At 48.2% G+C, this 27139-nt stretch overlaps 1 protein-coding gene across 5 annotated transcripts in view; it reads right to left on the minus strand.

Moving 5' to 3' along the window:
• HUWE1 (HECT, UBA and WWE domain containing E3 ubiquitin protein ligase 1) overlaps positions 1–27139 on the minus strand; it is a 2445223-nt gene that overhangs the window by 1459719 nt on the left and 958365 nt on the right. For 3 of the 5 annotated variants that reach the window (XM_069645303.1, XM_069645301.1, XM_069645300.1), the window contains exons 32-33: positions 1315–1620; positions 732–854 (exon numbers count right to left, since the gene is read on the minus strand). In XM_069645303.1, coding sequence (XP_069501404.1) covers positions 732–854; positions 1315–1620 — 429 coding nt within the window. The remainder of the gene's footprint in view (positions 1–731; positions 855–1314; positions 1621–27139) is intronic. The other 2 variants (XM_069645305.1, XM_069645304.1) reach the window with 1 other exon arrangement.

Raw genomic sequence — 27139 nt, forward strand, 5'->3', positions numbered from 1 at the left:
TGGTGAAAAAAGAAGACTGGGGCCATTTTGACAAAATGGGCACCCATGGGTGCCTTCCCGTGACTGCGAACGCAGCCCGCGGTAAAAACACACAATGGTAGTAAAAAGTAAACCACTGACACCAGATAATTGTAGAAAGGGTAACAAAAATTTTATATGAGAAACTAGACAAAGGGGGATACTATGTAACCCCTCCAGCACCTTATGGTAAGATAGTGTGTGCTGGGTCTAGAAAGTTACAAAATTTAAGTAAAGTCAATTTCACATTACTGTTCTTGTAAACAGTAGTTTCACCAAGAAAAGGTATTTAAACCTTTGGGAAATCTAAGAGACTTCCCTGTGCCACTGCACTGAAGGTGCAGTGTGACAATGTAAAAGATGATGCCTATGGAGTGTGTCTAAAGTCCAGCAAAAAGAGCTTGGGGTTTCTAGGGTAGAAGGGAATTAACACATTTCTAGGAATTCTCCCTTACACTCAGTCATTCTGTCCTTAAGGAAGTCGGGACACTATAAAAACACCTCCAAGTCAAAAAGCTTAATTTAAGCGGGACACAGAAATGAGGCTAAGAAAAATCTCCAACAGAAACCTACCTTCCAAAAAAATAAACACTGCCACAAAATATTCACTGAAGCATAGAAATATGAGGGGCATATGATCTTTCTAAATATAGTACAGTTGTATGTGTCTGAGAAAAGCTTCAGCTGTTGCGTACACCTAGAAATCCACTTACTCGCACAACACCACCAATCAGTGGTGGAGGGTGTGTCAGCAGATATTCTGTGGCCTGTTCCATCGTACTGGTGTTCAGCAAGGCCTCCATGGCATGCTCTCTCGTAAAGCCCATGTCTATCAGCTGTTGGCAAAAAGATAACTGATTAGGAAACTTAGACTTTGTGAGTCTCACACCAAAAGAGACCAAACCATGGCAAAGAAGAGTGCCAATCAATAAGTGATACAGTAATCTAGAGCATGTAAAGGGACTTTTCAAATATTCGACAATTATAGCACAGAAAGGTTTTGGATAACGTATCTAATTTCAAATCCCCCATTTAGCAACAGCAACCAATAGTGCACCAGGTTGATTAGCTGGTAAAGTTTCCTATGCAACCACATGGGAACACAGTTATTGATAAGTGTTGCCACGTAGCAGCTCAAATATGTTGCCTGTGAAAAGCTAGGACACTACATGCAAATGGAAAGGAAAGCAAGAGCTCATATTCAGCCAGATTAAGAATACCACAAAACTACACGATCATCAACGACCTAACAGAAATTCCCTGATGAAGGCAAACTCCAAACCTATATCACACTCCCACCTGCTGAAGTTGTTGCTGGTTTACTTGAGTATCCCGCCGAGTGGTAGCAGCAATAGTGCTACTGGTAGCTCCAACACCACCAGCACCAGTACCAGCACTAGCACCACCACCACCACTGTTGCTCTCTTCAGGTGCTGCCTCCTCTTCCCGGCTACCTTCCTTCTCTTTGCCCATCTTTTCCCGGATCACAGGTTCACCACGTAGGATGTGGCATAGGATGGCAAGCATGGACTCTGCCATGCGTCCACCGTACACTTTGAGAGGCCTCCTATTCCAAAGGTTCTTGATGCAGGTAAATGATGCCTGGAGACAAGAGAAGAAAAGCAGAAAATACATTAATCGGACTTAACAATGCCCAAACCAATGAACCAATAGCAAGAGGAAAGGCAACTCATCAGTAGAATGGGTTGAGAAACAAATCAAGAAGTAGTTATTCACAAACCACGAATTCTATTGGATGACCAAGAGATCAAACCGAAAAATGTTTCATGGCAGTACAGCAAGGCAAAAAGTTGAATATAATAACTGTAGCCTCTACAATACTCTTAAATCCATGGTACCCCTTTCCACAAAACTGCTGTAAGCTTACGCAGAGCTGGGGGGACTGACCATGCGGCGCAGCATTAGAAGTGGAACCACCAACTGCCACTTGGCAGTTGTTAGGCAAAGTTTGAATGCAGTAATACACAGGTCTGTGTACAGATCCCCCCCCCAACCTGGGCAACCTGTAAGATAAAGATGTACTACAAGCCCAGTGCATATATTGTTCAATAAGTCATTTCCTTCTACAACGTTTCTACCATCCCAATGTAGCTGGAATAGCAGTTAGACAACGGGTTATCGACGGATCCTTCATGAGCGGCTCCCTTTAAAGCAGGAGCCATGGATCATCGAGATCCTTCGAAGAAAGGGGTGAACGATGGTGAGGTAGCCGCTTTGGTCCTCGACGACGTCATGAAAGGAAGAGGCGTGCAGGGAACCTCGATATCGAAAGTTCATGACCACAAAGAGTTTGTGAAGAACTGCAGCCCAGCAAGGACATCGAGTCGTCTGGCATCTCTACGGTCTTTGGGTGGCAGGAAACCCATCGGCGGATGCTCCTTGGCGTGTCGACGGCCTGGCCTTCTCCAGAAGGATAAGGCGGTCGACAATGCGGATGAAGGATAAGGAATCAAATGTTTTAATCAATGGAGCGTTACGGCTCCAGCCATTGACGGCACAGCGTCAAGCAGTCCCCGCTTCTGGGCAACTAACTCTGACGCGTCTCCAGCTGTTATAGCAAACCTGCAAACCCTGGATGACGACAGTGGACGGAATGTCCGGTGCTTCTCTTCGTTTCTCGTGGGTGGTCCCAGTCTCCAGCTGACAGTCTTTTGTAGGCCGACTTCCAGGGCGCTTCGGCGAAGGTTAGCAGTGCACGATGGTCCCTCGTAGCTCGGGAAGAGGGCGCCTAACCAGGTCCTCTCTGGGTCAGTTTTTGAAGACACAGCAGCTTTCAGATTGACGACGTAGAGCAAGAGCAATACTTCTCTTCCAGCAGGGCTTCAAGGTTAAGATTCAGTTTCAATGTCAGTTTCAACTCCAGCTTCTGAACGAATTCTAGCAGTGAGAGGCCCCCAGATATACTGTTGATCTCCCTTTCATTCTGCTGGGTCACACTTAGGCAAACAATCACTCAGAAGGGCATTCAGGCAGGCAGCCAGCCCATACCCTGCTCTGTGGGCCACACAGAGCTGCCCAAAAACATACACTAGAGGCACAGGGTTTTACCCCCAACCATGGGTGCCATAACGTTATCCAATGGGTCCGTACACCAAAGCAAAAGTGCTGCAGCGCCAGGAGTCCCACATGAACTCCTGCGTGGAGAACACAACAGAACACACGATAAAACGCAGTAAAGGATACGGAGGCCCTGTCCCTCTGATGCATTTACAGCATCACAGTGTTCCTCTCCCTGGCACTTCGGTTCCAGCAGCACTGGAAGTACAGCCAGCTTCGAGAGGATGTCCAAACAAGTTCACTTTGGAGTTGATTGGTCCCACCAACACAATGAAAGAAGTCGTCCATGCAGGCTTCTCTAGTCGAAACGAATTTGGCGCTTCAGCACAGAAGCAGGGCCTCACTGGGCAAACCAACAGTCCAGGAGTTGCCGCAGGCATCTCTTCTAAGTTCCTCTTCGGATTCCTTCTCCCAGTGGTCAACTGCCTTCCAAGCCAAAAGCCTCGCCTTTTATGCAGGTTTCTCCCATTCATTCCAGCTAGCTGTCAATCACAGCAGGGTGGCTGTCCTTGCCGGACAGCCAGCCGGCCAATCACCTATGGGTGCACTCCTGTAAACAAGGGGATTAAGCACAGGGAGTTTCATGCACCTCCCTCACTTCCTGCCCCTGCAAGACATACTGGAGCCAGAGGCGGGCTTCACTCGTGAATCCAGCCAAAGACAAAACGAACAAAGGGGCCAAACCTGGTTTGGAGCGCAGAGTAAATCTCAAGAAGGACCTTTCTGACAAGAAAGGGGCAGGAAGTGAGGCGGGTGCCCGAAACTTACTTTGCTTAATCCCCTTGGTTACAGGAATGCACCCCAAGGTGATTGGCCGGCTGGCTGTCCAGCAAGGACAGCCACCCTGCTCTGGGATTGGCAGCTAGGCTGGAATGAATGGGGGAAACCTGCATAAAAGGCGAGGTCTACCACTGGACAAAGAAATCCGAAGAACTTGGAAGAGATGCTGTTAGGGAGAATTCTTATATGTGTGCTAATTCCCTCTACATTAGAGCCCTCCAGCTCTTTTGCTAAACTTTGGGACTCTGTACTTTTTAATTCTGTTTGTTTTCTGTGTTTATTTTCTTTGGTTATGGAGTTTTAAACAACTCCATAGGCATCATCTTTCTAATTTGTGTTACACAGCACCCTCAGTGCAGTAACACAGGGATGTCTTTTACACTTCCCCAAGGTTTAAATACCTTATCTGGGATAAACTACTGTTTCCCAGAGAATGTAAGATTAAATTGACTTTACTAGTCTTTTTAAATTCCTAGACCCAGCACACCCCATCTTCCCATAGAGTGCTGGAGGGGTTACATATTATCCCCTGTGTTTAGAAACTCCTGTAGCAGTCAAATGCTTTCATTTTCTATCGAAATGGTTGGTGGCAATGGTTTTACAACAAACTACCATGATTTTTCCCGACCGCGAACACCGGTAGCAAAAAAAAAAAAAAAAAAAAAAAAAAAAAAAATCGCAGGAGCCATGTTTTTCAAGATGGCGGCTTAAGCCCCTTTGTTAAACAGGTCCAAGTCTTTTTTCGCCATTTCTTTTTGTAAAGGTCCTTCTAGTGTTCGTCTCTGTGCGCCAAACCAGGTTTGGTCCCTTTGTTTCTATGCCTTTGGCAGGGTTCAGGACTGAAGTCCGTCCTTGGCATCTGAGTGTCTGGGGTGGGCAGGAAGTGAGGGAGGTACCCGAAACTCCCTGTGCTTAGTCTCCTTGGAAACCCAAATGCACTCTGGCGTGATTGGCTGGCAGACTGTTCAACAAGGACAGCCACTGTGCTGGGTCAGTGACAGCTAGGCTGGAATGAAAGGGAGAAAACTGTTAAAAGGAGAGTCTCTTGGATGGGAAAGCAGAGTCGACCATTGGACCGAAAGAACCGAAGACGAGCTGGAAGTGGACGGCTGCTGCAACTCCTGGACCGTTGGTTTGCCCGGTGAATTTCTGCTGCAGGTCCGAATTGCCAAGTTAATCTCGACAGAGAAGCCCCCTCAAGGACGACTTCTTCCTTTGAGTTGGTGGGACCAATCAACTCGTAAGCCACCTAGATACCATTCTCGGACCTTGTTAGAATTAACCAGGGGCAAGGACACCAGCTTGTTTGCTTGAATTACAGCTACTCGAACTGAAGTGACTCCATTTGTTCCCACGACTGAGGCTCAGGAACAGTGAGATCTGCAGGAATTGCAAGGAACCAACGTCTTCAGCTGCATCTTTTGCTTCATATTAAGGTACTGTGCCAACCCGATTGAGAGAACGCCTCTTTCACGGTGAAAGTATGGAACTTTCCCAACTTGCAGGCCTAATCAGCTTGTGACCCAACATAGGATTATTTTTCGTACAAACTACTGAGAACCTTTGCAAAGACCTTACCGTTTACTTTGAGAACTGCTCTTTCCTATTCAAGAACACTAGTCCATTGTCTTTGGTGTAGGCCTGTGGAACTGAATCGAGTCCTCTAGTGAACTAGAACTATTTGCACTGCCTAAGAAAGTATTTGCGATTTATTCTGCTAACTTGTGCCTTTTTACTCCCATTGAAAGTAACTGAAATGCCATTTTGCTCCGATTTCAGGGGAGCCTAATTTGTTCAAAAACCCATTGGTTTAATATTGAAGTGTGTTTGTGTATAATATTAAGTTGCCTCCTTCTAGTGAATGTTTTCTAAATGATTGTGTAATAAATTAATGTTTCACCAAGAAACCTTGTGTGTCTACTTGAACCACTGTGATTGTAAGACCTCTGTGAAACTTCTTGTACTGCTCACATTCCCTCTTGAGATAAGCCTGGCTGCTCAGCTCGCTACAACAAACTGCGTAGTACAGACATATACCAAAGTTGGTTTTTGCTTACACCTGTAGTCCTAATTGTATGTGGTGGTCCCAGAGGGTGTCATGATTCCGACCCCTCATGTCCCCAGCCCAACCAAGATGTCAGGCTGGAGCCAAGCCACAATCACCTACATGGCCCTCAAGGGCCTCTCCATCCCTCCAAAGACCCACTTGGAGTCAGACTTGGCGCTTGTGGCACCAGACTCACTCACTCCCATAGGATAACATTGGGGATTGGACGTGTAGTGCATTGATGGGGACAAGATGGATGCCCCCCACATATATCGGTTCCCAAAACTGCAGGTGCAGTCTAGTCTTTTGGGTGTGGTTCAGCCCAGAGACACCTGGGATACCCAGAGACTATTTAAGCCACGCCCAGGCTGAGAAAAACAAGTTACTTCTTACCTTGTAACATTCTTTCGATGGGATGTTCCTCCGACGTATTCCTTATCTTTGATAATACGTTTCTAGCTTGCTGGCCTTGGAAATGTTTTCTATAGAGGGCACTGCGCGTCGACGTCCCTCGACTGCCACCGTAACGGCGCCGACGTCACCATGCCCATAAATAGCCACGCGCGGCGTCCATTGCTCAGTTCCGTTTTGTAGCATAAGAAAAGTCATGCCTGAATTGGTTATTGACCTTGAAGGAGCGTAAGCTGCAACCACAAGGGAAGTATTACTGTTGGGATGGATGGGAGGGGCGATAAGGAATACGTCGGAGGAACATCCCATCGAAAGAACATTACAAGGTAAGAAGTAACTTGTTCTTCGAAGGGATTGTGTCCTCCGACATATTCCTCATCTTTGATAGACTCCCATAGCAGTGGCATGTAATTGGAGGTGGGAGTAAGAATGTCATGTATCCCTTTAGGGATGGACCGAATGTAATGCGGCTTTGCCAAATCTGGTCTCTTGACTAGTGGAGGAATCAATGTATGTGCGGACGACCATGTGGCAGCCGCACATATGTCTCTGACTGGTACCCCTCTTTGGAGGGCCAAAGAGGCTGCGATACCCCTGGTTGAATGAGCCCTAAGATTTTGTGGTGGCTCTTTCCCTGCCAGTTTGTAACATTCCAGAATGGCCAAAATAATCCACCTGGAAATGGATTGTTTTGTTATGGGTAATCCCAACTTGTGACCTGAGTATCCTACAAACAGTTGGTCTGCTTGCCTGATCCTAACCATTCTGCTGATGTAAAAGCTTAGAGCTCGCCTTGGGTCCAGCCTATGTAGTCTTTCTTCCTCTTTCCCCAGGTGGGGAGGAGGGTAGAATGAAGGTAAGGTAATTTTCTGAGTAATATGAAATCCAGAAACCACCTTTGGGAGGAAATTAGGCTTCACCTTTAGGACAACTTTGTCCTTGTGGAAAATTGTATGTGGGGGTTTACAGGAGAGAGCTTGTAGCTCGCTCACCCTCCTAGCAGATGTTAGTGCTACCAATAGAACAGTTTTAAGCGTGAGAAATCTCAGCGGACAAGAGTGAAGTGGTTCGAATGGAGTGCCCATTAGGAAGTTTAAGACTAAATTCAAGTCCCATAAGGGAACTTGGAATGGTTTTGGAGGATAAAGATTAGTTAATCCCTTGAGAAATTCTATCACTAGAGGTAGTTTGAAATATGATGGTTCCTCCGCAGAGCGCTTGAAGATTGAAAGCGCTGCGAGATAGCCTTTTACAGTGCCAACTTGAAGGCCTGAGTTTGCCAAGTAAAGTAGAAACGATAACACCGTTGGTGTACCACATGAAAAAGGGTCGATATTCTCTTCTCTACACCAGCTGGAAAATTTGTTCCAACGGCAGCGGTATGAAGACTTTGTTGTCTGGGAGACGTTGGGCATTTTGAAACTTGTTGACCATCTGCAGAATATCTTGAGCCCTCACCTCTGGTGGCGAGGCTTTTCCCAGGGAAGTGTTCAGGACTGCTCCAATGAACTGGAGTCTCTGTGATGGTATCATCTGTGACTTCTTTAAATTGAGGGAGAAGTCCAGTTTGTGAAGGAAGTGGCAGACATAATCTAACTGGGTCTGAGCTTGTTCCGAAGATCCAACCCTGATCAGCCAATCGTCCAGGTAGGGGTAGACGTGGATCCCTTCCCTCCTTAGACTCGCAGCCACTACCGACATTAGCTTGGTGAAGACCCCCGGGTCGGAGGTCAGCCCAAATGGCAGAACTCAAAATTGATAAGAGTCGCCAATTGCGAACCTCAGGTATTTCCTGTGTTTGAGATGGATTGGAACATGGAAATAAGCCTCCTGAAGGTCCATAGATACCAGCCAGTCCTAGAGCTGGAGGGCCTGAAGGATCCGAGAGAGAGTTACCATCTTGAACTTGTCCTTCCTGAGGAACTTGTTCAATTCTCGTAAGTCCAAGATGGGTCTCAGTCCTCCGTCCTTCTTTGGTATGAGAAAGTAGGGGGAGTACCAGCCCTTGTTCCTGTCCGCTACAGGTACCAGTTCTATGGCACCTTTCTCTAGCAGGTCTATAATTTCCTGCAAGAGGAGCGGATCTGGAACTTTTAGAGAGCTGTTCCCCGGCGGATGACTCCGAGGGATGTGTAGAAAGGGTAGGCAGTAACCCTGGTCAACTGTCTCCAATGCCCAAGCATCTGACGTAATAGCCTGTCATTCCGTCAGATGTTGAGTTAACCTGCCCCATACAGGTGTCTTGTGTGGAAAGACCTCAGAGTGGTTTGGGGGCGGCTGATGCAGATGCCGAGGGTAAAGAGGCACCTGCTGCTGCTGTGGTCTTAGTACTTTTGACCCGTCCACCTCGGGTGGATCGCCTTTGGCCTCTTTGAGCCGGCTGTCCTCTGCCTTTCCCGAATGCGGAATAATAGCGAAAGGACTTTCCTCTTCCTGAGGTTCCTGAGGGGCGAAAAGGAGTTTGGTGGATAGCAGCTCCTAAAGATTTTGCTGCTGCTTTAGATGTCTGCAACTTTTCCAGACTGTCATCAGCCTTTTTTCCGAATAATGAAGAGCCGTCAAAGGGCATATTCAAAAGTCTGGCCTGTACATCTGGAGCAAAGCCCGACTTTCGCAACCACGCATGCCTGCGGATTGTTGTACTTGCCGCCATGGCCCTGCTGATACTGTCAGCGGAATCGATGCCAGTTTGAAGTGACTCGCACATGGCATCCTTGCCATCTTTAATAATGTTAAGGAAGGCTTCCTTTTCCTCTCCTTCGGGTATGCAGTCAGCCGCTGATGAAGCACACTCCCACAGTGTGCGACTGAACGTGGCGAGCGTACAGGTGGCGTTGATGGACTTCAACGCCATACTACAAGCAGAGAAGACTTTCTTTGCCATAGAATCGTACCTCTTGTCATCTATATCCTGTGGGACAGTAGGGTAAGCGGTCCTGCTGCATGATGAAGTTGCCGCTTGGACCACCAGGCTCTCTGGAGTCGGGCGTTTCGATAAGTATTCAGGGTCAGCAGCAGCTACCCTATACTTGGCTGATCATCTTTTATTGAGAGCAGGGATAACTTCAAGAGTTTCCCAGTTAGATGCAATCTTTCTTTGTAAGGCTGTATGGAACGGGACCACAGGATCCTCCTGTGGACCTTTGTCTAATATGTCTGTCAGGTCATCCTGTTGAAAAACAGGTGAAGGCGCAGACCAACCCATGAATTCAATAATTCTTGCCATCAGGGTTCTATGGGCGTTTCGGCATGTTCCCCTGGGTCTGGCTTAACAAAATCCACTTCCGGGGAAGTGTCCAGCCCACTTGCCTCATGTAATGACTCCTGTTTCAGAGAATTTCACCTCTGAGGAAAGAGTGTGGTCCTCTGCAACCCAAAGGTTTCCTGGTCAGAATCTTCCCCTTCTTCATAAATTGAAGATAATCCAGGGTACTCTGACCTCTGAAATGGTATAAAACCCATTTCTAAGGCAGAAGGAGCCAAACTCGTCATTATTGGGCGAGAAAACATCAATGTCGTCGACGCCGATGTGACAGGCTTCGAAGGCGCCGCAAACGGCGTCGAGAAAACCAGAAGAGGCCTCGAAGAACTTGAGAGGCTCGGGATCCTACTCGAGGACGTCGACGACTGTCTCGGCGTCGTGCCGGAGGCTCTTGGAATCACCGCTGGCTGTGGAGTAGCCGTGGTCTTCTTTCATCGGCGTCGATGGCGTCGAGTCGATCGACGCGTCGAATGAATCCTACAACGGCGTCGATGGCGCCGATCCATGCGTCGTAGGGATCTTCGACGGCGTCGAAGACGGTGCCTTCTTACCCGATGGCCCGTGGCGCTCTCGGGTGGAATGTTTCGCTGGGTGCTGCGACTCGTAGCGTTTTGATTTTTAGGGTTTTTCATCCGGGTTATCACCCTCAGCTGTCTTCGAGGGAGTCGAGGCAGCTTTCTCGAAGACGCTTAACATTTTCTTCCTGAATTCCTCCCACTCAGCCCGAGAGCTGTGTTTTGTGGGGCAGGAGACCCTTTCTGGGGAAACAGAAGATGAGGAAGGGGATCTTCGACGTCTCTTCTTTGAGTGTCATGATCTTGACGAATGGCGGGAGCTACTTCGAGATCTAGGATGGGAATGTTTTCTACGGCGAGGAGACAAATGCCTCGGCCGAAGAAACTTTCGAGGAGGTTTTGTTTTTTACTGACTTGCCTCTCTCGAGCTTCCCCTTGCGCTCCTTCAAGGCTTTCGCCGTCATGGACATGATGTCCTCACACTACGAACAATGGTGCTCGGCTCCCAAGCACCACAAGCAGATCCTGTGTGGATCAGTTATCGGCATTTTTTTACCACAGTCTCGACATTTTTTGAAGCCGGATCGCGGCGTTGTCGGTTCCGATGAAGATGCCATCGAGAACGAGTTGGTATATTTCGAGTAGATTAGATTATCTGACTGAACTGAGCAACAATGTTCTGAGGCCCCACGAAGCGTGGAAAAATGGAACTGAGCAACGGATGCTGCGCGTGGCTATTAATGGGCATGTTGACGTTGGCGCCGATACGGTGGCTGTCGAGGGACATGGACTCGGCGGACGTCGACGCGCAGCGCCCTCTACAGAAAAAAATTTCCGAGGCCAGCAAGCTGGAAACGCATTATCAAAGATGAGGAATACGTCGGAGGACACAATCCCTTCGAAACATGCTTTGTGTTTTCTGCACCTGCAGCGTGACACTCACCGTGTTCGGATCGGTCTCCAGTAGGCCTGCATCTTTCTTCTGCGCTCAGCTCCTGCAAGAACAAGAACACCGTTAGGAACAGCCTTACCTTGCGGCGCTTCTGCCCATCATTCATCACTCCTTCTGTTCTGTGGGCATCTTCGGCGGTGTCATTCCCATCCCGGCACGCCGCTTCCTAAGGAAAAGGGAAAAGAACAGAAAAAAAGGCATTAGTAAGTATTCTGCAAATCTTCGCTTGTTTTTAAATACTGTACGAGCTTCAAACGTTTACCTGAATCGCAGCCGCTCTGGGGGAACTCTGTTTCTGGAACTTCTCATCCATCTGCAAGAGGGAAAAGACACTCCAGGTTAGCGTGGAAACATCTCAAGGCGCTGCATACCGCGCTTACTCACCGCATTTGTTCTTCATAACCGGCATCCACGCTGAAAACGTCGCAGCACCTAAAAGACACAGGAAAAGAACTCAGTTCAATACAAATCCGAAAGGGGTGCATCGCGCTCTCACTCACCTTCAGCGCTACTCATCTCAGCAGCACGCCGCCATCCCCGGACGCTGGCCATCTAAGGAAGGAAAGGAACGAAGTTAGAGAACTTTTCAAAAGACTCATTATACTTAACCGGTCAGACTCTTGCCAGTGAAGTAACTAGGCAGCAACAAGCCCGCATCAATCAAAGCGCCCCTGCACTGAAAGCAGGACAGAGCACACGATCCAAGAAAACAAGGTGAGCTGTGGATCAAAGGGAAGGGTTGGACGCCGGGGAAGAAGGGGTTCAAGCACACAGACAATAGGGAGTTAAACTCTACCAATCCTGTGTTTCAGGCCCAGTCTCCAGTCAAATAGCCTCCCGGGAAGGGTTTGAGGTCGTAGGAGGTCAGAACAGGCTGAGTGACGTCCCCGTGGATACCAGGTGAGCGTTACAGAGGGTACTGCATGCAAGCTGCAACTCCTGGACCATTGGTTTTCCCGGTGGAGCCCTGTTGATGTGCTGAAGCTCTGAATTCACCTTGCTTAGAGAAGCCCTGCAAGGACGACTTCTCCCCTTGGGTTGGTGGTACCAATCAACCCCAAAGTGAACTCGTCTGGACCTACTCTTGGAGCCGTCTGTATTTCCACTGCTGCTGCTGGAAACAAAGTGCCAGGGAGTGGAATACCAAACCAAGTGTCTCTCTTAAGTCAGACCTGAGCGCCAGGAAGATCCTCCGGACTTCCCTGAAGCTGGACTGACCAAGCATCAGCCACCTCAACAGAGTGCTGGACCTCAGATGCAAGGAAATTCTGAAGTGGTATCCGAGAACCACAGTGTTGCTATTTGCTATAGGCGAGAGGAGCCGAAACTGCAAAGTGCCGCTGAATTGAAGTTTTATCTTTGCTGCCGCTGACCTTCCCATTGTGTTGCAGGAGTCCCCAGTAGTCCTCCCTCTTGCCCCCACGACTGAGGTCCAGGAAAAGGATCTGCAGAGCCACACAAGAACAGAAGCCAACTTGAAGCATTTAATTTAACCAAAAGGTACAGTAAACCAAGAGGACTTTAATCTTGTTGTTTAGCCTTACTCGTTCTCAGATGAGACTTGTCTTGGTTGCCCTTGCAGAGTTGCTTGCAGCTTTGCCCCTCACAAGCCTTCCAGCTTGTGACCCTTCAAGTTAATCTTACTCCTACAAACCTTTCTAAAAACATTGTGCAAGACTTTCTTACCTGCAAAGATGATGTTTAGCTCCCCTAGACTTTGTCAAACTAACATGGACTGTCCTGGCTCCCTGAGAGACTTCTACCTCTGACCTGGTGCTTTTGCCTTTCCCCCAGGAAAGAGTTAATTTACTGTGCATTGAAAGGTTTAAAAAGTACTTACCAGTTTATGAATTATTTGTTAACCTTTTTTTTATTCCTCTAATTCCTTGCGCTCCAAATGTACCAGTGATAAATCAATGACAAGTGTCCTAGCTATTTAAGTCACCTAAGGGTGTAGGAAGTGTCTGTGTGCCATCCCCAATGGGTATCATTAGATTTAGTGAAACAGAGTGTGTTTTGAAGAGTATTATAATTGTTACATGTTCTGCTCCCTTCTGAAGAAGGCTTATATAACTTAATTTATAAATATATTTTTTGTGTCGATTACATTTATTGATTTTACAAAATTGAGAGTGTTCTCCGTTCTTCCTTCCTTTCTTTTTCCTTTGTTACAATAGTCTTTAAGATGTCAGGTTCTTCATGATCAGAAAAGTACAAATGGAGCATGCCACTTTGCGATTATTTTCAAGAATGCGTTAGCTCCATTTTGGTGCATTCCGCTATAGCTGCTTGCAGAATCTTTGCAATAGCAATTGAACAGGCAGTTCTTTCACCACTAACTAGGCGACTCCACCATACTTCCTCTTCTCTGAGAATGCATGGCTCTAGTAAAGGCCCAAGGTATGCTTTTCTAAAATTTTAGGTCGCAGGGCAACTCATTAAGAGGTGCCGGACTGATTCAATCGAAGACATATCTTTACAAAGTTTGCATGAGCTGGTTGGCGATGAGCATTTCAAGGCGTGGATTTCATTAGTCGGGAGCAAATTTAGACGAGCATTTAAAGGAATTTGTCTCAACGATTTATTCGGGAACCTCTTGACAACTTGTTCTATTTGGTGAAGGTTTTTGGTATGGGTTAGGAGATGGCTAAGTAACTTGTTTGATCTTGCCAGTTCTTGATTTACGATCCAACTGGTCCATTTTCTTCTTGATTTTAGTTGGATTTTGTATCGGAATCTACTGAGCACACAATTTGTTCCAATTGTGACCTTTTCTTTTCCCCCCAGGCTGATAGCATTTTGCAACCACCACCTTTTAGTTGGTTGTTTATCATATTGTATTAGGGTGGTGAGTCTGGGATAATCACTTTTCTGAATAGAGCTATTCCACTTGCTTCAACTGTTGCTTTCAGAGAAAGTAGTCCCAGCTCCCTTCTGATTGCTGGGACAGAAGGACCTCTCGCCAAAAGTGTCCTTCCAATTTTTGACAAAGGCCTGATGATTGTAGGCATTGTGTCTCCTCCATATGACAAAGATGGGACGACTTTTGCCTTAAAGAACTTTGGTACTGGAATCAGCGAGAGAAGCGTCCCAATTTTCTATCCATCACTCGCGCTTGGGAGATCAATTTCCATGTCTTTTCCCATAGATAAATCTGCATTTTTACTTTGCATCTAGAACTGTCCTTCACCACCCCCTAGATTCTTGAATTCCTGGGCTACTTCAATTTGTGTTCAAGATTAAAATGGGGGATCTTTGTCCTTCTTGAAGCTTTTTCTAAGATTATTATCTTAGTTTTTTTCTTCGTTTATCTCAAGATTGTTCTTTGAGATAAAGCTGGCCAAGTGGTTCAGTTGTCGCTGCATGCCTATCGGGGTCTGGTCTAAAAGGATGATTTCGTCGGCATATAACAGCCGGGGGACCAATGACTGAGTTTTGGAAGAAAAGCTCCGATGTCGCAGCATGACTCTTTATAGTTGACAAGGACAGATGAACAATGCAGGAGCGAGGGGGCAGCCTTGTTTTACCCCTCTATTAGTAGTTATTTAATCTGACAAACAACCTTTTTGATTCAGCTTGACTCTCATTGAGGTCGCAGAATGGAGTGCTTTAATTGGCTCCAAGATTTGATTTGGACAATTCCAGGATGCCAGTTTTGACCACTGCAATGCTCTGTCTATCTGATCGAATGGCTGTGTAAGGTCTATGAAAGCCAGAAACACCCTGGCTTTACCAGCCATGATCTTATTTTTATGATGCTTAACATGATGTTCACCGTGGTTCCTGTATTTTTCATGAATCCTGCTTGGAAGGGAATCGGCACTCGGGGATGTTTTTGCCCATTGTTGGAAGCTCCTCAGAAGCAACGATCCGAATATTTTCCCGATTGTGTCTAGCAGGGCTATTGGGCAGTAATAACGGGGGTCGGACCCATCTCCCTTTTTGAAGATCGGTACTAGCACCGAGGAGGTCCACGATCTTGGAAATGACCTTGACTGTCAGGATTCTTTAAAAACCAGGCTGATAAATGGTGCTCATTCGGATGGAAAGTTCTTTAAATCAGTATTTGTGACCCCATCCGGTCCAGGTGCCCTAGATTACTTGAGCTTCTGTATTATTTCTTCAATGTTGTCTCCATTTGCGAGATTTTCCCAGGGTGTGTTGCCGGATGGCACCGGCAGCAGAGAAGACTGTGGAAGTTGGAAAAGCATGGGGAAATGCGTCTTCCATCTATCCTCGCGCTCAGCATTTGCCAATGTAGGCCCTGGTTGTTGATCTGCAGACTTGACAAGAGTTAAAAATTCACAGGCGTTTTTCCCTGAGACTTTCCTCAGCATCTCCTCTGAGTCACGCTGGTAAAGGTTTAGTCGGTGGAATTTCACCCAAGATTTAGAATTCTTTGTTTCATCTAGGAATTTCCTTTGAAAAGGAAATAGTTTTTCTTTAGTCTTTAGTTTTCTGAGATTTCAACGTTCCTCCACAGGCATTTTGTCATAGTGGCGAGTGGCTGCTTCTGTTTCTCGAGAGTGTTTTGAGGGAGCGATCTGATAAGGTATTGGTAATGGCTGGTAGTCAATTTGTGAAAGGCCTGTATGATCTTTTGGGGCATGCTGGATTGAGTAGTTTAATGTTAATTCTCCAATTCTTTCTGCTGTTAGTCTCAGGCGATTACCTTGACTAGTAGCTCAACCTTTTCTGCCATCGTTGGATTGATGGGTATGTGAGAGGCCCATGTTTTGAGGATGTTATTAACGCTGCCAACAGTTCTCATCTCAAAAGATGTAACTAAATTGAGCATAGCCCTGGAGCCAAAAATATAGTCGATTGTTACCTTTTGGTTTCCTCTCTTCCACGTCAGTGTTTCATCAACTTTAGGAAATGCCTGGTCTATGTTATGGAAGTTTCGCGAGTCCATCAACTTCTGCCATTGTTGGCTTCGGGTGTCACCGAGTGTTTTGGGTCTTTTCGATTCTAAGGGTTGTTGGGATCTCGGGCATTCAAGTTTCCGCAAATGATTATTAGCGAGGCTTCTGACTCATCGTAGATCTCATCTATTTCTGTTTCTATATTCCTTAGAAACAAATTGTCCGTGATGGAGTGCAGGTTACAGTACATCGTAATTATGACTATCCAGGTAGCCGAAGTTGTTCCGGTCGACATATCATGGCGATCCCACTTCACCAAAACCGATAGATGGCTTTGAGTGTGCGACAGTCATTTTTTAATGGACAGCCCACTGCCGGAACGAACCGCCACTAAGACCAGCGAAGGGGCGACCTAACCGGCCTTTTATCGCAGATGAGGTTTGTATAGCAAATCCATCCATGGATGGCGTTTCTGTTAGTGAAGTTTTTTGGAGGGCCAGAATTTTGAAATCGCTTAAGTCGATTTGTCACGTTTTCATCAGATGATCATAACCGCGGGTATTGTACAAGGCAATTTTTAATGTTGTTGCAGCTAGTTTTACTCCGGCTGAAGTCCTCCTGATCTTCTCCAATTCTTGGCTCACGTCGAGATGCTATTTATTTGAAGTAGTTGTCAAGGCTTTCGGAAGCGGGCAAGTGGTAAGGCTTAGGTTTGGGCTCGTGGAATTTTGTTGCAGGAGGTTTGCTATTCATCTCTTCCACAGGACTGGATTCGCTAGGCTGGTTTGAGGCTTCTGGGGCTTTGCGTCTGCCACTTGGAATCGGCTCAGCTGTTTGGCTGTCTGAGCTCTTTCTTAGATGCCTCTCTTCGCTCTCAGACATTTGACATTGAAGATGTTGCACTGGTATCTTTCTGGTGGCCGGTGGGTGCGCTCACATTCATTTTCTGAAACTGTCTGTTCCTATAATTCGGTTCCATTGTCGACTTGTAATGTGGACATTGAGACAGAGGTGGTCTAAGAGCGACTTGTTGCATCACTTCATGTGTCTGACATCTCCGTTAGATGATAACCTCTTTGAAATAGATCGGCCACTCCTCTGATCAATGGACCTAGTGCGGCAGCTTTTATGTGGATGTATGCCTTAACTTTCTGTGCTTTGTGATACGGCTACACTAAGATAAGGTCATCTGATATCAGGTTTTTAAATTTACCAGGTTACTCACCGTAGTGACCACCTTACTCCTAGTCCATTGTCCCCTTTCCTCCATACTTGTGGGACATCTCTCCGTCCTGTGGGACAGGACCATAGAACTTTGTAAAAAGCATTCACATTTTTTTCAAAAATGTGTCCCTCTCTTTCCTGCGCGGGGCCTGGCATGCGGCCGTAACACCGCCAACCTTTGCTCCGCCCGCGCATCGTCCATAAGTCCTTTTCTATCGCCAGGTCAAAGACCCATTAGCAATAACAGAGGAACCTTATTAGAGGGGATGGCGGGCGTATGGAGGAAAGGGGACTATGGACTAGGAGTAAGGTGGTCACTACGGTGAGTAACCTGGTAAATTTAAAAACCTGATATCAGATGACCTTATCTTAGTGTAGCCGTATCGGTGAGTAACCTGCTAATACTCCTACGTCCCCGTCCCTCCATACTTGTGGGAGATTCCCAAGCACTCCTTACAGGAACTACGGATGGATGGAAATACCCCTTACTGAAACAGGTTCTTCAGCACAGCCAGATCAAACTGAGCGTCAGCTCTTGAGCTCATGTCGAGACAGTAATGTTTACAGAAAGCAGATGGGGAGGCCCAAGTAGCTGCCCGAGCGATTGACTCCCAGGGGACATTTCTGAAAAGCAACCGCGGCTGCCTTGCCCCGCACCAGGTCTGCATGGATACACTTAGGAGGTTTCAGCCCTTGAACGGTGAAAGACTCCGTGAAGCAGGCGGCGATCCACTGAGAAATAGTTGCCTTAGATGCCTGCTTGCCCTGTTACCGAAGGTCACAAAAAGTTGAGAAGAACTCCTAAGCTCGGAAGTCCTGTCCAGGTAGAACTTAAGAGCTCTTGGGACATCAAGACATTGTAAAACCCTTTCCGCCTCTGAGGCAGGGTTCGGAAAAAAGACCGGAAGGGAGATCGACTGATTCAGATGGAATTCGGTCACTACCTTCGGTAGAAAAGCCAAGTTTGTCCGAAGGACTACCTTGTCCTTGTGAAAGACCAAGAAAGGATGCTCCACCGACAATGCCTGGAGCTCACTCACTCTCCTTGCTGACGTAACGGCGACCAGAAAGGACACTTTTCAAGACAAGTACTTGAGGTCCACCGTAGCCATTGGTTCAAAGGGTTTATGGCACAGCGCCGTCAGGACTACATTTAGGTCCCATGGCGGGTGCGGATTACGAACCGGAGGGTAGAGGCGTGTCAAGCCAGCAAAATGCCTCTTCACCACTGGGTTAGTTAGAGAATAAGAACACAGGTCTGTAGAAAGGTAAGCGGAAAACGCTGAGAGAAAAGTCCTGCATGACGGGACATAAAACCCTGACTCTGCCAGGGAGGACACGAAGGACAACACTGTCAATCGTGGCCACCCTCAGATCCAACTTCTTCTCCAAACACCAACGACCGAACCTGAGCCATTTACTCTTGTATTGAGATCTGGTCGAGGGTTTCCTGGCTGCCTGGATAATGCGCATGTTATCCGCAGGCCAACTTCAGATGCTTTAAAGATTTGAACTCAGGCACCATGCCGCCAAGCTGAGCGATTGTGGGGAGGGGTGCCACATCGGTTGTTCCCCTTGGTGAAGAAGATTGGGAGTTACTGATAACCTTATCGGTGGATACACCAACAGGTGTTGATGTTCTGAGAACCAAAACCTGGCCGGCCACCACAGGGCTATGAGTAGAAGGGAAAAGTTTGCCGAGTTCAACTTCCAAATTGCACGGTGAACTAGAGGCTGGAAGGCTTAAGCTCTCATGTTGTGCCATGGAATCTTGAGAGCATCCCCCAGAGAGGAGGCTCCCAGCCCCCCCTCTGGAGGCATACTGAGGAAGCTTCTTGTTCGCCGCCGTAGCGAAGAGGTCCACCTCCGGTGTGCCCCAGCACAAGAAAATCCATGAGAGGACCTCTGCCTTCAATTCCCACTCGTAGCTGACCACTGTCCGCCGGCTGAGGGCATCCGCTGTGACATTCAGCTGGCCCGAGATGTGTACTGCAAGCAGCCAGACACCATGAAGCACGGCCCACTCCCAAATCTGGATGGACAGGTCCACGAGGGGGAGCAGGGGGGGGCAGACTTCGTTCCCCCTTGTTTGTTTATGTAATACATTGACACCACATTGTCCGTTCTTATGCGGACCACCTTGTTGACGATGAGCGGTCTGAACGTCCTGAGCGCTAGGAAGATCGTCAGAAGCTCCAAATGATTTATGTGCAGGAGCTTGTCCTGCAGCGACCAGAGGTCCGAAACCTGAAGAAGATCTAACGTCGCACCCAACTCTAGAAAGGAGGAGTCCGTTGTGATCGTCACCATGGGGACCAGGTCCTGAAACCCTGCGCCCCTAGACAGATTGCTGAGCAATGACCACCAATCCAGGTCTACTCTCATGGAATCCGGAATCATCATCCGCATGGAATCCGGATCCACTGCCTGACGCCATGAACTCCGAAGAGCCATCTGGGTCCGTCACATCTTGAGACGAGCAAAAGGAAGAGCCAGCACGCACGAGGCCAGGAGGCCCAGAAGCCTCTGGAACCACCAGGCCGACATGCTCTTCGACTGAGCAAACATCTGTCACGTGGCTAACAGATCCACCATTCTGTCCCCAGTCAGGTACACTCTGCAGTCGATCGTGTTACAGCAAAAACCCAGGAAAAACAGGTCCTGCGAGACCGTCATGGAAGATTTCCGCCAGTTCACCGACAGCCCAAGATGGAACAGGAGCTGAAGGAGAGACTGGAGATTGCCCGTTGCTGCTAGCGGACAAGGCAGCGTAAAAGCCAGTCGTCCAAATACGGATACACATGGATACCCTGAAGACGAAGATATGCCGCAATCACCAACATCAGCTTCGTAAAGACATACAACGCCGAGCTGAGGCCAAAAGGAAGCACTCGTAACTGGAAGTGTTCCCTCCCAAAGAGAAGCGGAGATATCTACTGTGTGGGTTCCAAATCAGGATATGCATGCACGTGTCCTGAAGATCCACAACGCTGAGCCAATCGCCCATCTGTAAGGAGGCGCGTATCTGGCTGAGCGTGATCATCTTGAATTTCTCTTGGGGTAGGAAAAGATTGAACTGGGAAAGGTCTAGGATGGTGTGCAGGCCAGCCTGGGTGGGCTTGGGCACCGTTAACAGCCGGGAGTTGAAGCCCTCCCCTCGCTCCCCAAGGGGAACGGGTTCCACAGCTCTGAGGTCCAGAAGTTTCTGAACTTCGGCCTTGAGGGAGGGTGAGCACGACAGCTGAAAGGGAGGGTTGAGGGGTGGCGTAAAGGGTAAAGCTAAGCGGAAGCCCGCTCGTGCGACTGACAAGACCCATCTGTCTTCTGTGATGGTCTGCCACGCCTCCCAATGAGACGCAATGCGTCCTCCCACCGGGGTCTCGTGCGAGTGCTGAAAACCCTCATTTGGCAGCTTTATTAGTGGCGGTGCCACCTGATCCTGATGAGGAGGCTGAGGAGCGGGAGAAAAACCGTGTGTTGTCTACAGCGGTTATTCCCAGCAGGAGTATCCACTCTGCGAGATTAGCGGTCGAAGAACACCCTAAAACCAGAGGGGGGTCGACTTTGCGACAATGGTCTCTGGGATTTGAAAGGAGCTTTGACCAGAACAGACAATGATTTAGCCATCTGAGTGCTATTCTTGGTCTTGGTGAGCTCTACATCAGCAGTAGAATGAAAAAGCTCCTTACATTCGAATGGAAGGTCCAACACCTTGTCTTGCACTTCCTTAGAAAATCTAGTGGCATGCAGCCACGCCTGCTGTGAGATATCAACCCCAAGCATCAGGCCCCGAGCCGAGGAGTCTATGTGGTAAGCCGCAGCCTCCAGGAGATCCTGGGCCAAGACCCTGGCATCGGAAAGGCCTCCTTTGAAGTCTTCCAACTTCTCGACCGGGATGTGCTCCTCAAACTCTGACAGACCTTTCCACATCCGCATGTTAGCTCCCGCCAATATCAACTCAGCGTTGGCCTGTCTGAGCTGCAAGGCTGAGTTGGCAAAGATTTTCCTCCCCAGGGAGTCCAGGAACTTATCCTCCTTTCCCAAGACCTGAGCAGCAGTCGTGGAAGAGGATGCTGCAGGTCTGGATTGCAACGTAGCCGCAGCCACCACAGTGGAGGAGGGAGGCGGACAAGACGACATGGCCACCTCTTCCGAAGAATGCAGCCTGTATCTCGTGTCAATCTTCTTACTCACAAAAAGTCCTACGTCCTTCTGCAGGAACAGGCCGGTACGCTCCAAGGGAGACGGGGCGAACGCCCCAGAAAGCACTGCGGAGCGGGTGCCTCGGGCACCGGAACATCTAAGAAACTCATGTCCAGTACCCGGTCATGAAGGCTCTGATAGAGCGGGGAAGGTCCTTGTTGTCCTGATCGCCTTGAGGGTCATCTGACAGGTCAGGATCCTGCTGAGCCGTGTCAGGCACTGCGTTGTCCACTGGGGACAATGGAGGCACAAGCGGAATAGCCGGGGGCGGCCCCACAGGGAAGGGAGGCACCGGCGGAAACACCGGAGGAACGGGTGGAGCCGGACATATCTCCTTGAAAAGCCCTTTGAAATATTCCCTCATGGGGTCAGTGCGCATAAGCGCTTGAAAAGTACCGAAAAAAGCGTCCTCAGGAGATTGCTTTCGGAACCTGAGGAGGCCTCACATGAGGTGGACAAATCCAGGGACGTAACGGGGAAGGGTGCCACACCGGCCCCTCCGACGTATCCACATAAATCAAAGGAGCCGCCCCCACGGGTAACGAAACGTTGTGCGGAAGAGGCATCCGGGCGTTCTAATCATAAACCGCCCAGTAAGGTTCACCCAAGGGACTGCGCCCTACACCAGAGGACGTTGGCGTAGTTGTAGCACCTAAAATTGCCGCCGTGGTCGTGGCGGGAACGGGCGCCATTTTGTCCTCATCTGAGGGGGAACTGCGGCACGTGACGAAGTGAGGCAGGGATCCCCGTCGATGGATCAGGGGTCTTAATCTTAGCCTTAACATAAGGAACCTCGGCCGAGCCGGTACTATGAGGCCTGGAATGTTTTTGTGACATACCAACCGCCAAATTAGCCTTCGAAGGAAGGACCTCGGCACTGCCGGTAAAAAGAACTTTGCTTCTTTGCCCCCTCAACAGATCTGGTATCACCACAAAAGCGGGAATGGTGAGCAACCGCTTTCACCGAGAAAGCCTTGTCCGGCCTCTCAGAACTGTTGGTAGCTTTAGCCTCTGAACGAGGGACCTCGGACCCAGGCAACAGCCTTATCTGCACGGGCCTCGAACATCCGTTCGGTAACAACCAGCCCAGCCAAGGCCTCGGGGCGCACCCCAGTCTTGTTTTTTAGGGAAGCCGACAGAGGCCTCAGAGCGAGCTCCGGTACCCCACGATTCAGTAGAACTGGGTCTACAAACAGCACCCAAAGGAGGGGCCTCGGAGCGTACTCCGGTGTTCACAGGCCCCTTACGGAGACCCTCGGAGAAAACTCTGGTAGAATTATTAGGCCCAACGGGCACTTCAGAACGAACCCCGGTGACCGAGCGATCAACGCCCATCCCGGACCGAGAGGAACCCGGAAAGGTATCCCCCGGCCGGGGTGCTCTGAAAAGTAACAAACTTACCGGGCGTTTCGTCTTCTCGTCGATGAACGCCTGAAAATGTGAAGGAGGAGTTCGTCGGAACACCTCCTCCCACCGCTCCAACCGGCGTTGAAGTGCCCGGACCGAAAGGGAGTCACAGTAGAAACAGGAGTCCCAACGGTGTTCCGGACTCAAACACTCTAAACAAAGAGAATGGGGATCCGCCCTCGCGAAGCGACGGTGACACGAACAATCTGGAAAGTCTAATTTGAAAGACAGACAGACTAGTAAACGAATGCTAGTGAGAGCCAGAGAGGAAAAAAGGGAAGAAAATCTTCTGAGAATGCAAGTGGGTCCAGCCCCGATCGAGCGGAGAAAAGGACTGATGGGCGATGCACGGGGCGGAGCCAAGGTGGGCGGCGTTACGGCTGCGTGCCGGGCCCCGCGCAGGAAAGAGAGGAGGGACACATTTTTGAAATAAATGTGGATGCTTTTTACAAAGTGCTCCGGTCCCGTCCCACAGGACGAAGAGATGTCCCACAAGTATGGAGGAAAGGGGACGGGACGTAGGAGTATTGCAGATATGTTTCAGTACTTTCAGTACTGTTCCGCGGTTTAATGTCAAAGCTTCAAAGTTCCTTGGAATTTGTTCCAACTTAAACATTTTTGTCTGAGGAGGCTGGAGAGTACGGGTTTGTGCATGGGCTCTTTGCTCTGAGATCCTCTCACCAATTCTTCATGAGGGAGGAGTCTGGGAGTGTTTACGACCCGCCACTTTTTTCGACGTATAGCCCTAGCTGTTGAATTTTCCCAAGACGAGTGTTCAGGAGATCGACCGCGTCTCTGAACAGCTCCTTTTCCTGTGCTTTGCTCGTCACTAGTCGATTGTAAGGTTGGACAGGCTACCTGGCTCTTAGGAAGTATTGGGCCTGTTGGTGTTCTTGAACACTCCAATAGGTGCACATGTGAAGTTTTTTCGCTGTTCCATCTGGATTTTTTGGAATCTCGTTTGCCACCCTTTTTCCAGTTTTCTTCAGATTTCCTTTCCGAAGCTTTCTCGAGAACCTCCCTTACAGGGGTAAGATGTAAAGTAATATCCATAAAGTTCTCATCAGCCAGGAACTCCTAAGTGGTTATTGGAGATTTCCATGACTGGTGCTGTGAAACGCTCTGTACTGTGGGGGAGTCTGGCCTTACTCGTGAGGCCTCTGGTCTATCGAGGTTCTTTATCTTTGAGCATGATTATTGATCTGGAATAGTTCCCACCTTGTCTTTTTTTGAACCTGTCACTTCCGAGACTTTCTTAGGTGCAGAGGACTTTTTCAGAGTCTTAATGTCTTGTTGGAGATTCAATGATAGTACAGAGGTGACCTGTTTGTTTTGGATTATGGGAGGCGCATCCTTTCTTTCCCTCTATCGATTTTTGAGTTTTGATGAACTTGCTGGATTCCAGCAAATCTGAAGAGACCTGTTTGATCAGTGCTTTCCTTATTAGAATGGTTATTATGAAAGTTGAAGAGATTCAGGGAGAATGGAGATTTGTCAACCTTGTCCAGTTCCTTGTGAATCTTTTCACCATGTCGCCACCCAGCTGCGATTTAAACTCGCCCTTGACATGGGCTGCAAAAAAGGACCAGACACACCGTAGCTCCTACTAAACCTTCATTTATGAGCTCCAGTTCCGACTTGCATACGAGTGAAGAGCCCCATTTATCACTTATACACTTAGGGACAGTTCAAGACCCATTGATATCAATCTCGAGGTGACAATCTTCAAAAACGAATTCGTCCCATCAACAGATATATGAACTAGACCACTGAGAAAGACTAATCAGTTCTTTGTCTCAGTGGCAGCAGGAAGAGAGGGAGATGCAGTTTCAAAATCCACTCTATCTAGATGGATCGTACAATGCATCACACTCTGTTAGACTCTTGCCAAGAGAGAACTACCGTTCAAGCCAAGAGCACACTCTACTTGAGGCACTGGGGCTTCCATAGCATCCGTTGCAAATGTCCCTCTTGAGTCCATTTGCAAAGCGGCAACCTGGAGTTCTGTACACACCTTTACAAAATACTGTCTAGATGCCCACTCTAGATCTGATTCATAGGTGGGACAGGCAGTATCAAGACACCTTTTCTCTACTGTTCCTTCTCACAACCCACCTCCAACTCCGGGTACTGCTCGCTAGTCTATGCACAGCATGTGATTCTAAGCAGATTAACAAACATCAGAAGACAATGCATTACTTACCGTAAAAGCAATTCTGATGGTTGTATCTGCTTAGATTCACATGCTCCCACCCTTCCTCCCCGCTCGGATGGAAGGAACATAGACATCCTTTTATCTCTCTCTTTTCTGTACTCACGTCTATAAGGCTTCCTCAGGGCAGAAAAAATACAAACAGAGGGACCTCGATACGTGAGGGATTGTGGGTACAATGCACGTCACTATAGGGATAGTGTTATAGACACGCTTTGTCGACGTCCCCTTTTCGACTACAAAAAACAAAATGCAATACTCTGCAGTGACCACTGGATGTCGGAATATTCTAAGCATGTGAATCCATGAAAGATCCAATGCTGGAGAAGAAATGTTACCGGAGTTAAAACACACTTAGCACATGTATCAACACTGAGAGTGGGGATAAAAATCATAGGCAATAATTTTGTCAAGGCAGATAGAATCAAGAGGGCACTTTCCTACAAGTGAAATAAAAGTCAATAGGCCTGTGCCAGTGTCGAGTGGAACAGGGTTACTGTTGTCGAGGATCACACGGGTAGTACAGTTCACGATTCGAGATTGCCAGGAGTACTTGGATATTGTCACAAGATGAAGCAAAAGTTATAAGAGGGAAGGAAGACAAGGGCAAGCCTTGGATGAGGAGAAAAGGGTTCACCCTAGTTCCTCGAAACTGGACACAGTACCTTATTCTTTGAAGAAGCTGGTGCCACAGGGGTTGTTCCTGGTAGTTTCCTGCAGACTCACGGTTCCTGGAGCTTCTGTCATGGAGACAAGATGGACGGCGTCTAGCGTGATATGCACTACCCAGGGATGAGGCCAGCAGCAGCGACTGTGAATAAAAGGTGCGCTCCTTTAAAACAGGAGAGCCTCTACAGATGGCTATCTGGACCACTACAGCAGTATGCAGCGATTTCGACCACGAAGAGGATCCTCTGGCTGTGGAAGATGAGCTGGTTAACCCCACCAGGCTCAAGGGAAGACGACTCCGGACTGGATCTTGTCTTGTCGTTGGAGGGTAGAAGCCCGCCCAAAAGACGGTGAACAAAGAAGGCAAACCTGGTTTGCCGCGCAAAGTAAAACACAAGTGGTACTTTAACAAAAAGAAATGGCGAATAAACCCGACCAGAGCCAAAAGAAAGAGTATTTGGTCAATCGGGTTTATGTTCGAGGCTACTATGATAGCCTGGAACAGTACCACGTTTATATAATATATTCGCTGTTGAAAAGTTAGGGTAGATACCACTGCCACCAGCCAAGTCTAAATGTTAAAAGAGCAAAACAAAGCTCAGAGAGGCACAGACAAAAAGGGATAGGAGTTAACCCTTTCCAGTACTCCATGTAAGATGGCGTCTACTGGGTCTGTAGTTTTAAATGACTATGTAAAATAAATGGCACCTTTACCTTTTTTCTGGGGGACAGTAATCAGCCCCAGAAAATGGAGTCAGGGAAAGTTTCAAAGACAACCCTGTGTTACTGCACGGAAGGTGCTGTGTAACAGCCATGAAAAGTTGGGTTCACGGAGTGGGGTCCTCCAGAGCCCACTATCACAAACCGTAAAAATACACATGGTAAAACACATGTAAGAGTGGGGAAAAAGGCTCACACTCTTACCAAGTGGAAAAAAACTCCAGAAATCCAGCAAAGCTGCTGGGGGACTCACTAGGTGAGGGAAATTAGCCATAGAATGAGAATTTTCCCAAACAGGGATCACCTCCTGTAGCATTACCATGCAAAACCTCAGGTTTTATAAACTTGTTTGCTGGGCGCAGGTCTAAAACAGGGCGCATGGCGAGGTCCTTTTTGGGTACAAGGAAGTACACTGAATAAATACCCTTGTTTACCTGAAGAATAGGGACAGCTTCTATGGTGTCCTTTCCCAGCATCGCTTCCACCTCTTACTTCAGGATCTCCAGATGGTCCGGTGAAAGGCGCGGTGGTCTGAATTGTGGAGGTCGGGCAAATTCCACGCAGTACCCATTGGCGACCATTTTTATGACCTACTGGTCTGAAGTTATCCCCTCCCATGCCGTGAGGAAAGATGTTAAGCGCACCCCGACCCGGGTGACATGGGAGGGGACCTGGATCCGATGGTCATTTCTGACCGGAGACTGCAGCTCTTCTAGGATTGGGGCCTCTACCTCTGGCTTTGCCGCATCGCTGACCCCTTGGACGGTAGTAAGCAG

Source organism: Ambystoma mexicanum, chromosome 2p, assembly GCF_040938575.1.
Source record: "Ambystoma mexicanum isolate Mex_15411 chromosome 2p, UKY_AmexF1_1, whole genome shotgun sequence".
NCBI lineage: Eukaryota > Metazoa > Chordata > Amphibia > Caudata > Ambystomatidae > Ambystoma > Ambystoma mexicanum.